This window comes from Temnothorax longispinosus, unplaced genomic scaffold (genome assembly GCF_030848805.1).
Source record: "Temnothorax longispinosus isolate EJ_2023e unplaced genomic scaffold, Tlon_JGU_v1 HiC_scaffold_28, whole genome shotgun sequence".
Classification (NCBI taxonomy): domain Eukaryota; kingdom Metazoa; phylum Arthropoda; class Insecta; order Hymenoptera; family Formicidae; genus Temnothorax; species Temnothorax longispinosus.
The window spans coordinates 238,721-253,462 of record NW_027270100.1 but is presented as its reverse complement, the minus strand read 5'-3'; the positions used below and the strand labels follow the sequence as shown (position 1 = coordinate 253,462).

At 42.8% G+C, this 14,742-nt stretch overlaps 1 protein-coding gene and 1 pseudogene across 1 annotated transcript; both read left to right on the top strand.

Moving 5' to 3' along the window:
• Positions 1–799: 799 nt before the first annotated feature.
• Positions 800–3,731, top strand: LOC139824165 (uncharacterized). Its single transcript, XM_071796656.1, has 5 exons — positions 800–1,158; positions 1,244–1,416; positions 1,500–1,905; positions 1,981–2,330; positions 2,469–3,731. The coding sequence occupies exons 3-5, from the start codon at positions 1,562–1,564 to the stop codon at positions 3,104–3,106; spliced, it is 1,332 nt and encodes a 443-aa protein (XP_071652757.1). The 5' UTR covers positions 800–1,158; positions 1,244–1,416; positions 1,500–1,561; the 3' UTR covers positions 3,107–3,731.
• Positions 3,732–13,305: 9,574 nt separating this feature from the next.
• On the top strand, positions 13,306–14,223 carry LOC139824149 (uncharacterized; annotated as a pseudogene).
• Positions 14,224–14,742: the final 519 nt, after the last annotated feature.

Genomic DNA, 14,742 nt, shown 5'->3' with positions numbered 1-14,742 from the left:
CGTACGTTCTTTTCCTCTTACTCTGTATTTTTTCCCTCGCGTCCTTCTTTGATACCGGAGATCGCCCGTCTCCGTTGCTTCTGTTTCCTCTCTAACGTTTTTTGGATAGCCTTTTGTACACTTTCCATCTTTCCCTCGATAAGGATATCTTCTCGATCTGTCGCTACATGATCCGTGACACCGCGGCCTTAAAACCCGTACCGTAAGCTCTGGCGACCTTTCTTCCGCAGGGATTTCAGTCCATACCATCTTATCTCGACGTTTTTCCGGCCTTGGCTTTTTTTCCGCACCTAACCGTGCAAGTAACGGCGACGGTAGTACGCCTCTTTTTTGGAACTCACGTACACCTACATAAGCTCGGTGTTTTCCGAAACGTTCCTTTTGCCGTAGATCTCTCCGGCAGTTCTTTTACATCCAAGTTAAAGATTTTTGCTGCTAACGCTGGACGCGCATTTACTTGACCGCCCACAAACGTTTCCTTACGTGACGGAGACTGTGGCGTGCCGGTCACTGTTAAAAAGCGGTCTGGTTTCTCAAACTTTCTTTGAGAGACCGAGACCGTGCCGCTTGATATCTTTCTTGCATCGTTTTTAGACTTCCCCGAACGGATGATGGTACGCGTACTGGTATACCAGCTTTACGTCCTTCCGTTTGTTCTCGCGTATCTAAGTGATCCCGTACGCCTGACGATAGTTCTGCTCTTAAGCATCGTCTACAATGACCGTAGCAGTAAGGTTGTAAGGCTGTAATATTTAGTCGTAGGTCACAAAAATTTTAGTCTTGAAACCATACTGTCTACAATGGCAGTAAGACATAACCATAAGATGGACCAATGGAGAAAGAGAATATGGAGTCTGCCACAAAAGTGTGCTTACAGGATCTGTTTGATGTTTCTGCCAGAAGCAGCAAGTTTTGTGTAATCTTTATTTTTTGCTGTGCATTCTATACACACAGAAGCAGTATGTAACAAAAATAGAGACTTTTTAATTATTATCACAAATAATTGTCATTGGTAAATACGGCTGCACGTGTCACAGGTGTAGTTGGTAGGGTAGAAACTTTGTCCTCCTTATTTTACCTGACAGCTTTAATCACATGTACTAAATGTTCCAAAAGCAAAAGATCTACAGGGTGTATGAAAATTTTATTGTACAGAAGGTAAAACTCATTCAATGTACTACATTCATTCTGTGGAACGTGTTCTATATGATAAGATTATGCTAATGGTTGTAATTTTATTTAGGTTAGGGCGTGGGATATTTTCTTAGCACTAAAGTCAGCTTTTGGTGGCAATAAAATTTAACCTGCATGGTCAGGCGAGTGTACAAAAGGTTTGACTGCTCTCACACTTGTTACAGTTAGCCTGCTTATCCTACGATTACTTATAATGGGCTCAAAGTTACCTATATTTATCAGGTATGATTGTATATGTTAGATTTATATGTAATTTTAATCCACGTATAGTATATAACTATAATGATGATGCGTATACTTTCTAGATTCGACAATCCTGCATTGATTGCAACAACACCAACAAGACAGTGTACATAATCGTTCAAATATGCCTGCGTGCGTGTCAAAAATGGATTTACAGAAATTAAACCTTATAATACATTTTATGTTATATTGGCATCAAAGCATTGTACTTCAAATATTAACGTATCGGATACAAAAAGTCAAAAGCAGACGTTGGTGGGTGAGACCAATCAATAGAAGGAAACGTCAAGGTTTCGTGTCTAACCTATTTCGCGAAATAAAATTAACTGATCACGAAGAATTTTTTATGTACACGCGACTTTGCCCAGAACAGTATAAAATTTTACTGGAGTTAACAACTCCATATCTTACTAAGTACAGCAATCGAAAACCTTTGTCACTTGAAATAAAACTGGTCATAACTTTAACGTAAGTGTTAAATTAAATCAATGATAGTACTACTCTTGTTTTAATTCACTCTTGATAGTTTTTTTTCTTTTGCAGATATCTTGCTCAAGGGGATAGTGTTGTAACTAAACATCTAGAATATCGTGTGGAAAGATCAATAGTACACAAAATTTTACCAGAAGTGTGCCATGCTATATGGCTAGCTCTTCAACCTATTGTTTTGCCTATTTTGAATTCTGAGGAATGGAAGAAGAAAAGTGAGGAGTTCTTACTTAAGTGGCAATTTCCAAATTGCATAGGAGCGCTTGACGGTCGTCATATGGAAATACAAGCACCACCATGCACAGGATCGGAATTCTATAACTATAAAAAATATTTTAGCATAGTTCTTATGGCTTTGTGTGATGCCAATTACAAATTCACTTGGGTTGACATTGGTCAATTTGGTAAATATATCTTTTATTTATATATACATACACAGCTTATATATATATGTGTGTATATTTATATTTATATATATTTATATCTAAAAAAGCTATTATATGTATGATGTCCTGCTTAACAAAAAATATAATTCCTTTTAAGATCCATAAGTGATGGTGGTGTATGGAGCAAGACAAACTTTGCTGCTGATTTAGAAAACAATGCAGCAGACTTACCAGAACCTACACCTTTACCAGGAAGAGATATTCCATTTCCTTATATTATAGTTGCTGACGAAGCATTTCCTTTGAAACCATACCTAATGCGTCCTTATCCAAAAAAGGTAAACAGGTTAACGAATGAAGAGCGAATATTTAATTACCGATTAAGTCGAGCACGATTGTGTATAGAGAACGCTTTTGGTATTCTTACTTCTCGTTGGAGGATTCTACATAGAAGAATTAGTTGCTCAGTACAAAATGCAGAAAAGATTTGTAAAGCACTTGTATGCTTGCACAATTTTGCTATGAGTGGTAATAACAGTGACCAATATTCTTGGTCTGAATGGCTTCATTCAGAGGATCATGAGGAAAGACGTCTTGAAGATCGATGGCATAATATAAGGGCTGAACAATATTTTAAACAGTTATCAAGAGTAGGACCTAACAGAGCTGGATCTTATTCTTTGGGCTTACGTAATTATTTAAAAGTGTACTTTATATCACGTACTGGCCATACTCAAGCACCATGGCAATTTCAAAGAGCATTTAGAGGTCTGAATATCAACCCACCTGTTTAACATACTATTGTCGTATACTTACTATTTTTTATTTACTGACATACGATATTATAATAAACGCTGTAACACTGGTGTACGTAGTGTTTATGTAACCTCTTATGTCAGTATATAGTTAAAACTATGAATGTTATACAAAATAATCAGTTAAAAATTAATAATTTTACACAGTCGTATTATTACTTAATAATGTTCTTATTTCTAAAAGTATTAAAAGTTACACTTGCAAGTATAATTTTCTATGTATAAGATAGAACGAAGTTTTTTGTTAAAACTTATTAAGAATATGTTTTTTATATGTTATTGGATATGTTACAAAAACTTATTTCAAACGGCAAAATAAGGTTATTTTATTTTGATAAAAATACTTTATAATTATAAAGTACAAAGACTTAAAAGAACATTGTATATACATATAATGTTACCCATAATTTATAGCAATTATTACGAGATACATTTAAAAAAGCTGTAATTTTTTGTAGCTTTAAAAATAAAATAAATACTTATGTATATATTATAATGTCTTTGAATAATAAAATAATATCTTTAAAAATAATGCGCAACAAAAATTACTGATTTTGTTTTTTTCCTTTAGTTTTAAATATTTAGCGTAAAATAAAAGTTTTTATTTGAACAGTTAATAATTATTATAGTTAATACAAGTAATTTAAATCCTTATAATGTAAGTTAAACACAATTGTGTATAGTTGTAAAAATTGATAAGATTTTTGGTTTTCTTCTCGTTAAAGGATTTTACATAAAAAAGTGGCTAAAGAATTGTCAAAAATAGGACCTAATAAAGCTAGGAATCTCTTTTCTACTTTTTGTAATTGTTTTAGATAGTTTAACGATGCATGACCTAATCTAACATGCCATAACATCGCCTCATTTATTTTCTCTAGTTTCTTTACTTTTTCAATTACTGAGCACACATTTCTTCTATATTCTCTATTGTCTGTATATCCTCCAACTTAATGACTTGCTCGAGTTCAGCATTGTTGTGTTCTATATTTTTGTTTTCGTTTACATTTGTGAGCTCTCCTTCATTCTCCCTCCCAATCGCAGAGCCAACATTATCCCTCTCATCTAACTCTCCCTCCGAAATTGATAATTCATTGGTCTGAATGTTTGCTTGCGATTGTTCAGGAAGCTCACTATGTGGAACAATTTCTGCTTTACATCTGTAAATTCCTTTAAAAACTATTTTATTTGTCAGTTTATTGTAAATTTTAAACACCTTATCATCTAAATAAATACTGAACCCTGCATCAGCCAACTTTCTTAAATTTTTGGATACTTCCTTTGCTGCAAATTACATTTGTTAATTTAATGACTCTCTTTTCTTTTTCATTCGTTATTAGCGAAAGATCTTCTTTACCATCTATTGAAATGTTTGCAAGCTCATTTTTATATTCGCGCATTTAATAACTCTATCTTTACATTTTTATTAACGGTTTTATTTGTATACCTTTTTCCTCTAAATTTGTTCGCCTGGGCTCCGGCATTAGGACAGCTGTCACCCTTGTGGCCTCTAACTTCCTGGCAGTTGTAACAAAACCAGGCACCAGATTCTATCAGTGGACAGTCCTTCGCCATATGACCCATTCGGTTGCATCTGTAGCACTTCACTTGTTTCATGTTCTCTTCTGCAGCAGCCCTCTGTACCCTGACTTCGGGTTTCTCTAATTTTTCTCTATTCTCGTTTTTAGTCTCTGCTTCTAATTGCATCATAAAAGACTTTATTTCATATATATGTTCATTTCTTTAAGATTAGTTTGTCTTCTAATTAAATCTACATTCCTCAGCTCTGGTACATTAATTGACACAGCCTGATAAAATGCAGATCTAATCTCTTGTTCTGCGAGGGGTACCGCATCTTCACATGATTCATTTTCTCTAATTATTGAATCGAAGCGTTCACAAAAATCACTTATTTTTTCGTCTTTTCTCATTTTAATTTGATAGAGTCTAGCTCGTACCGATACATGAGTAACGTTTACTTCACTCTTTTTATATCCTCTTAATTTCTTCAAAATTTCTTTTGGATCTTTCTCATGTAAAATCCTTTTATAATAATTTTCATCTAAATGATTGATTATTATATCTCTAACTAGACTTTTTCTCTTAGCAACTTTTAATTCGGAAAGATTTTCTGGACTTTCAATGTTTGAATCTATTACATCTAATAAATCGTTATTCATTAATTCGGATTTTAAATAATCCATCCAAAGATCAAAGTTAGATTTTTGCGTCAGCTTATATTCTCTTCTAATATGCAACCTTTGATTGTTTAGTTCTGCCTCTATAGTGCTTTTAATTGTCTCTAAACTTCTATCTTTTCCGGCGGAACAAACTCTTGTTTCATCTAATTTTCTCTTTCTAGATTCTACTTCTAATTCTTTAACCGTTGTTATATCATTCTGTACTGAACTTTGCGTATTTTCATTATTTACCTCTAAACGTCTAAGTTTAACTTTTTCTTTCTCTAAGTTTTTTACTGTCTCCTCGCTATCTCTTTCTCTTTCTATTACCGTGATAATGCTGCTATCGCTGTCGTAGTCAACTAGCGCATCTTGGCCTTCTTTCTCCACCGAAAGATTCTCTGTCTCTTTTTCCATCTAGATCGGGATTTAAATTTCAATCGAACATTAGCATTTCTCTTTTGACAAGATAAACCAACATTCGTATTGACAAATAATAATTTACAATTTCTATCACTAGATCTCTTTCAGCGATAAAAATTTAATGCTTATGAGGCTATATAGAACGCACTGCAATTCACAATAACCCCAAAGCGAGAAAACCACGCGCCTCTGCAGGGCTATCCGCACGCGCACACCACTGTCCGTTGCGATCCCCAGCACTGCTGAAAAGATCTATGGGAGCTTGGGTTGATCACGCACACGCACGGGGCCCATACAAATTTACGCAGCTTCCCTAAACAGTAACCAAGCTACACCGCACAGCAAGTCATGCTCAATTACCGACCCGATACATATCGATTTCAAAAAAAAAAAACTCATATAGAGTCATATAGAGTTTTTATACATACGCATACACATACATATACATGTATCGCAATCTAGCCATCTAGCATACGCATACATTTACATGTATCGTAATCTAGCCATCTAGCATCGATGCTGTGTTGTTAGTCGAAATCGATTATGTGTTTGTGCGCGCCCGGCAACAAGTTCCGCGCGCCAAAAAATGACTCTCGTCTCTCACGATCGGATTTCCGCGCGCCAAAAGAAATGACTCTCGCCGTTCACGATCGGACTTGCACGCGCACGTCGCCGACTTGCTACCAAGCGGCATCTTTTTATCTCTTTTTCCTTCATCATTCTCTACTTCTTTATTACACTTTACACATCTATTCTCTAATTCTCTTATTACCACTATTACCTTTATCTCTATCTCTCACAAGACAAAAAGAATTTGTCTCCTAACTTCTAACGGCATTTATCGAACGTTCTTATTAACTGAGAATTCTCTCGTTTTGCTCGTCAGCAAAAAGTAATATTATTTACTCACCCTCTAATCTTCTAGATGCTTCTATCTCTTTCTATGCCCTTCGCCGGCGTCTCACACACTTCGTATATACACTTTCGTGCTACGTTCCTCACGCAGAGGAATCATGCCCTGGTCCCATAACCTATTAGATATATAATCAGAGACGACTTGAAATGTGGTGAGATGGGCAGGGTACACAACAATCTTGATCTTTATGCACTCTGAATACTGTCTTTATTATATATAAGTATATCACACTCTGTAACTAAACCGTAACCAACACGTCTGAACACAACGGTGGCCGAGGCTCTTGTGTGTTCACACAACGACCGAACGACCGCACGTACGCGTGGCGCCCCGAGGCGCGCGCCACACCGGAGCTGCCCTCTCGAAGGGCGGGAGCACATCGCTCGTTCAAAGCTCAGCTTCTCATAATTCTTTATTTCGATAGATCTCGAGTAATAAAAGGACTGCTTTATCTGGCCATGTAAAGGACTCTTTCTTATTTATAACTTCGTTGTTTATCTCAGATGCATCCACAGGCTGTTCGTTGTTTATTTCATATGCATCCACAGGCTGTTCGTTGTTTATTTCAGATGCATCCACAGGTTGGTAACCTTCTAAGGAATGTTGCTCTAGTTGTTCGATTATTGCCATACTTCTTTTTTCTCTTTCTCTTTCTATTAATAGCTTGATAATGTCTTCAACTAGTAAAAGAAAGCAAAACTTTAATTATTCACAGGGCATCTTACAAAGATCAGTGTTATTTTTGATTGGAATTTAATAAGTTATATATAAAGAAATCCTGTATATAAATAAATCCTGTCCTGTATATATTATTTGTATGTATATACAGGACATATTTCCTCATATATAAAATACTGAATATTAATAAATAATAAATGTAATTGGTTAATTTCTTACGGCTTAAGGCCCACTACACTTTTTGTAGACCCAGCCTTACAGCTTGTAAAAGTAAAATTTAATGAGTATTTGAAATAAATACATTGTTTTAAAGAATCATGAAATTTGAGGTTAGAATTAAAATTTTTTATATTAATACTTACTGCCAGTCGTTGCTGCTAAGAATTCAATTGCGGATACGTTAAGTGTCCATAATTCATCGTTTACGAATACTTGTAGCTCTTTTTCATTAGCCATGGTATACAATTATGGGAAAACTTTATTCTATCCGAACAACGCTGCGTTCCATTTCGCGCATAAAACGCATGAAACGCATACGCATGGACCACGCATCGGCTGCCTCACTTCGAGAGCTGAGGCAGTTCATGCGTTCTTATGCGCTGAGTGGTGGTATGGTGGGAGAAATTCTCATGCGCGCATGAATTGCGCATGGAGTGAAACGGAACGATTTCCAAGCTTTTCATGCGATCCATGCGTGAAACGGAACGCACCCTGTGTGTGTATGTGTGTTGCTCCGCTGAGCCGCAGTGTACGTGTGCAGGGTTGATGCTCGGTCGGACAGAAACGGACTCGCGGGCAGGCGCGGAAGCGCGGTTGCCTGACAGATTCGCGGGCAAATACGGAGGCACGGTTCTTTACGGATTCGCGGACAGGTACGGAGGCACGGTTGCCTTACGGAGGCACGGTTGCCTTACGGATTCGCGGACAGGTCGGATGGTCAAGAGCTCAGTCGGGGGCACCCGACCGAGCGGCCCGTACACCGGGAGCGCCCGGCTTGAAGACGGGAGCGCCCGTCTTCCGTACGGCGGAAAGGGTCGGAAGCGCCCGACCCGGAAGCAGGAAAGGGCAGGTAATACCGGGAGCACCCAGCTGGGGAGACCCGTACCCTGGGAGCGCCCAGGTGAGAACGGGAGCGCCCGTTCTCTGTACGGAGGAAGTCGTTGGGAGCGCCCAACCTGGTGAAACGGTCTCGGAGAGCGGTCGTGTCAGGATCGGGATGAGGACAGGACTGGTGATTCGAGTCGGCTCGAGTCCCCTATTTATACCCCGAGTGAGGGCGGTGGGGGCTGCCCCACCGCTCGGGCCCAAGAGTGCACGCTGAATAGGCGCTCGGTGGCCGCCAGGGCCGTAGCGCTAGTGACGAATACGCGTATCGTCACATCACCCCCCCCCCCTCGTTAAAAGAGGAAATACGCAGACATATGTTCCATGTTTTACTTGCTTATTTATTGCTATCTACGGTTATACTACTACAACACGTCTTAGCCTATCGGCGTTGGCACGACGTCAGGTTGCCCCGTGGGTCGAACCGCAGGACCCATCGGGAGCCGCCAACACGGGCGCGGTATTTGCGGTTGCGTACCATGGCCGAACAGGGAACCGCTACTCTTTCGCCAGTGGGTAGCGGGATCCAAACCTGGTCGCGCAAGAGGGAGGTGGCTGAGATGTGGGCTATCTCGAGGGTCGGGGGTGGGCAGGAGCTTGATAGACCGGATGGTTGGGCCGTGGTCAGAGAGGGGCGACCTGGCGTGACGGCGGCGCAGGCTGGCGGGTTGTTCAGCGTCCCGGTGGCGGTCACCCGCGCTCCGACGGTGGTCCGTGGCAGTCGGTCCTTCCTGGCGTTGCTTCCCGAGGCCCGTGGACGGGGTGGCGGGGTAGGGGCCGCGTTGGGACGGGTGGCCGTGTGGCCGGGTTACTGGACGGGTCCGAGGATGGCTGGCCCGGAGGCTGGTCTCGTGGCCGGTCTCTCAGGCGTTGGGCGGCCTGGGTCGTCGGGGCCATTGTTGGTGCGGCCTGGTGGCTGACGTGTCCGGTGGCGACCTTGCTGGGGGCCGGTCGAGGTTCCGCTCGCGCTCTGTCGGTCGCAGGTTCGCCCTTACGCGGGCGGCTGGCGGCCGCCTGGTCCGGTGTCCCGCACCTCCTTGAGGAAGATGGCGGCGCGGCGACGAGTCTCGGCGTCACCCCGCTGAATTCGAGTCCCCACACTGGGGCCTGGCTGCGGGGGACGTCAGCTGAACTGGTAGTCGGCCCGGCGTCGATCGGCTCCTCCATAAATTGTCCAGGTCGTCGATGTCCCCAAAAAGCTCCTGGAGTTTCGCGCGTCGATCCATGTTAACGAGCTCGTTATCGGTGGCTCATTATCGGAAGACGACTGAAGAGCTTTTCGCGTCGCCGGCTTATATACCGGTAGCAGTCTTTTTCTTCTTTTCGCTTTTTTCCGACTTAGGAATGCGGGGGCCATTGTTCGCGGGAACGCTTCGGACGGTGTTTACGTGCGCGTTTGTTGGCACAGGGCGCGAGGTTCCGGCGCGTTTTTGAGATCCTGCACGTGCACGTGTCTGTGCCAACGTCCCCGGGTGTCGCGCAAGTCGACTATGACGGGCGAGATACTCTTCCTTACCTCGAGCGGGTCGGTAAAGCGGGGGGCTAGCTTGGCGTTGAAGCCCGTAGCCTTCTTCGAAAGCGGATACTCCCTTTTCCAAACCAGGTCTCCGACGCGAGGTCGCCAATCTCGTCGCCTCAGGTTGTATTGGGCCTCTTGCCGTTGGAAGGCTCGGGCCAGGTTGACCCGTACCACCTCGTAGGCTTCCTCCAGCCGGCGTCGGGTCTGGTGAGGGGCCGCATTTGCTGCAAGGCGGCGGTCCTCCGGGTGTGGAAGGGCGAGCTCCCGTCCATGGTCGAGGTACGCCGGGGTGTACCCGGTGGCCTCGTATCGGGCGGTGTTATACGCGAACTGCAGCGGCGAGAGGTGTTCGTCCTAATGCCGATGGTTCTTTCCGACATACTGAGCGACCATGGTTTTCAGTGTCCGGTTGGTGCGCTCGACCGGGTTGCAGTGGGGTGCTCTCACGGAGGTAGTTCGGTGCTCGATCTGGAATGCCCGTAAGACTCCCTCGAGTTGGTCCGATTTTAATTGCGTCCCGTTGTCGGAAATGATCTGGTCGGGGCACCCGTGCTGGTATACGACCCGGTCGTGGATTGCCATAGTAACGGCGGGAGCGGTAGCCTGGCGTAGGGGCTTAAGCTCGACCCACTTCGAGAATCGGTCCTGCATAACTAATAGTCAGGCGTAGCCCTGGGTGGATCGGGGCAGCGGGCCGACGAGATCTAGGGTTACTTGCCGCCAGGGCTCGGTGACGGATGCCGTGTGGAGGTTCCCGGCCGGCTTGGTCGTAGGTGCCTTGTGCGCCAGGCACGTCGAGCACTGCCGGACATAGCGGGTGATGTCTTGGAACATCCCCCGCCAATAGAACAATCGGGCCATGCGGGCTATGGTTTTAGCGACCCCGAAGTGGCCCGCCGTGGGGTCCTCGTGGTGTCGCTGCAGGGTCGGGGCCCGCTCCTCCTTCGGAACGCACTGCCTCCATTGCTCCGTCGGGTCGACCTCCCGAAAATCCACGTCGTGTAGTAAGTGGCGATACAGTCGCCCATTCTAGATGCGATAGTCGGGAAACTCGGTGGGGCGCTGCTTCACGCCATTCAGGACCCGCCGGTACCACTGGAAATTTCGGGCGGCCTGCGCCCCGCACACCTCTGGTTGGCGTGAGAGCGCGTCTGCGACCTTATTGAGGCTGCCCTTCCGGTATCGTACGTCAAAGTCGTACTGTTGTAGTTCGAACAGCCACCGGCTCAGCCGACCGGTGGGTTCTTTCAGGCGTTGCAGCCACCGGAGGGACTGATGGTCGGTCACCACGGTGAAGGAATACCCTTCGAGGTATCCTCGCATTTTCCGGATGCCCCAGACGATCGCGAGGCACTCCAGCTCGGTGGCGCTGTAATTTTTCTCCGCGCTGTTGAGCGTTCGGCTGGCATACGCTAGTACTCGCTCTCCATCTTCCTGGTGTTGGGTCAGCACAGCCCCCAACCCGCACGAGCTAGCGTCCGTCTGGAGCACAAACCGGCGGTTGAAGTCATGGCAGGCCAGTACGGGGGCGGAGGTCAATGCCTCTTTCAGGCGCTCGAAGGCGCTTTCCTCCTCCGGTCCCCAGGCCCACTTCACCCCCTTCTTGGTCAGGCGCGTGAGCGAGGCGGCTACCGTTGAGAAATTGGCCACGAATCGCCGGTACCACGAGGCCATGCCTAGGAATTGTACCTTACGTACGGTTGTCGGTGCTGGCCATCGCGCCATCGCGCTTACCTTGTCCGGGTCGGTCCGGAGGCCATAACGGTCCAACGTGGCCCAAGTGTCGGAGTTGGTCTCGGCAGAAGTGACACTTCTCCGGGTTCAGGCGGAGCCTAGCCTCTCGGAGGCGGCGGAACACTTCGTCCAGTAACCGGAGGTGCTCCTCAAAGGTGCGGCTGACCACGACGATGTCGTCCAGGTATACGAAGACGTGTGGGGACTAGTTCCGGCCCCAGTATTTCGTCGAGTAGCCTCTGGAAGGTAGCCGGTGCGGAGTGAAGGCCAAACGGCATTACCCGAAATTGCATAAGGCCTTTTCCTGGTACCATAAAGGCGGTGACTGGCCGGCTATCGGGCGCTAGTGGTATCTGCCAATACCCATTCTTCAAGTCTAGTGTTGACAGATAACGGGCTCCCCGAAGCTTATCCAAAGTGGCCATTACTTGCGGTAGAGAGTACGCGCCCTTTTCTGTGACTCCGTTCACTTGCCGGAAGTCAATGCAGAATCGGTACGTCCCGTCTTTCTTTCGGACCAGCACAATGGGTGAGCTCCACGCTCCGTGGGAAGGCTCAATTACGCCTTCTCGTTCCATCTTCTCCCGGTCGATAACTGCCTGCATGGCCGGGTTCCTGGGTCGGTATCGCTGCTTAATGGGTCGGTCGGTCTTGACCCGGATATGGTGCGATATTCGGTCGGTCGGACCGTGGATGCCCTCGAATAGGGCGAGTTCCTTGGCTAGAAATTCCTGGAGGCGACGTTCCTTGTCGGGGGTTCGGGAGGCCAGTCCTTGGGCTACGGCTCCGCATACGGAGGTCTGTGCGTCTTTGCGCGGTACGGTCGCCCGTAGCACGATTCCGGTCCGGGCCCACAAGTCAACGCCGATGGGTACGGCGCCCTGTAGCGATGGCATGATTAGGAAGTCATGCTCGAGCATCTTCCGGCCAATCTTCACCGGGAGCGTCATGGAGTGTGTTCGAAAATAAGTTTATTTACTGCCAGTAAATCCAGTGCAGTTGGCAGCAGTGAAATTTACTGGTGCCGCGTTTCGTTTCTCCCATCAGTAAAACCAGCAAAACATAGCCAAACATAGCTGAAGTAATCCAAAGTAATCCCAAGTGATCCTAAATCCTAAAGATAATCTGTTTGTAAAAAATTGTATGTTTAATCGGTTTTTTGGCGCTACAAAAAGAAATGAAGAGATCTGTGCAATCTGAAAATATGCCTCTACATGAATGCAACAATAACCAAGAATTACTTGATTTAAAATTACTCGATGAAGCAACAAATACACAATATGTTGTAAAAGTAAGAAGAGAAATGTATAATCGTGCTCATAAAGGTATAAGTTTATTATAATAATCCATATTTTACATAATAGCATTCATTTATTAATATAACATTTTAGATGTTACAAAAAATAAAGGTTATTGCGATGATTATCTTCTTATATGTATGTTACCATTTTTTATACAGACATGTTATTTGCTACTACATTGTTACAAAAAGCAAAAAAGGCACTTAATTCTAAAAGTACACATAGTTCTGCTGGTTCTGCTTCACCTGTAAATGTAATGGCAAATGATAACAGTACACCTAGTTGCTCAAACATAACAAATGCTGCAGTTCTTAATGACACTGTTAATGACGAAAATATACTTTCTACTTCTGACTGAAAATATTTCAGACACTCCAGATACAGGTAAGTATAAGTAATAATAATGTCGAAACAAGTGACAGAAATATAACAATTACTTTTTCCATTTTAGAAGTAATTAAAGAAAAATGGGGACATGAAGCTACACTTCTTCTAGTATCTTTATATAAAGAAAAATTATATATGATGGAAAAAGGTTCTCATAAAAAAATGTGGATAGAAATTGCTCAACGCATGAAAGAAAAAAATATAACTTTACAGGCAGTCAGTGCCATAATAAAATGGATGCATTAAAGCGACGATATCGTCAAATTGTTGACCATAATGCTCAAAGTGGGAATGATAAGAAAGACTGGATATATTTAGATGTAATATATTAACATAATAGTAGTTACAATTTTAAAACTGTCACATCGCTTTTGTATATATTATTATTAAAATGTTATGTAGTACAAAATAAAAATAGTTAAAGACTTAAACAGTTCTTCATTAATATATAAATAATTTTATATATAATACATAATATACACACAATATTTATGTTTTAGGTGTTAGATGACATTTTTCAAAAGCAACATTGGATAAAACCATTATCCGTAGCAGGATCAAATATTAAAGACTCTGAACATTCACCACTAACTGACAGCAATAATGAAAATGAATCACCATTTAGTAAGTAACTATACAAAATATTTCTTTATTCATCATGTGTATACTTTTCTATTATTTAACTACTTTCGTATATAGGGCAAAGAAAGATATCCTTGACTGAAGCAAGAGCGAAATACTTGAAGGATTCATTAGAAGAGAAAAGATTAAAAAGACTAGAAACTGCCAATTACAGAGACACAAAGTTACAAATATTAAGAGAAATAAAAGAAGCGTTTGAAAAACAGAAACAGTAATGTGTGTACATACATGAAGAGGAAATGTGAACGTACCTGCAAAATCCATTAAAAGCTTAGGAGTATTATTAAAAGTATTAAAATGTTACACACATACACTTTTAAATATTTAAACGTTTTAAGAAGTTTACTTACACTATAATTTTAAAGACTAATATAGTAATTCTTTATTATTTATTTTCTCAGAAAAAATACGTTTTTTTGTTTCTATCGTTATTTTTTAATTTAGTAAGAGAGTATTATATTCAGGGTCCCTATTCTTGAAAAATATCGCATACGATATGCCATGAATAAAACTCTGCAACCAATAGCACACTTGCAAAGTGTGATTTTCTAATGACATTCCTAAAATATTGTATGCCATATTTGTCGAGAATAAGGCCCCAGGTTGAAGTGTGCTTTACACACTGTGATGTTGTACCAAATACTATAGTAGAGATTATTATGTTCTATATCTAACAACTCAAATGAGTTTATATACATATATATATATGGTGTAATAAAAGTATTGTGTTCATT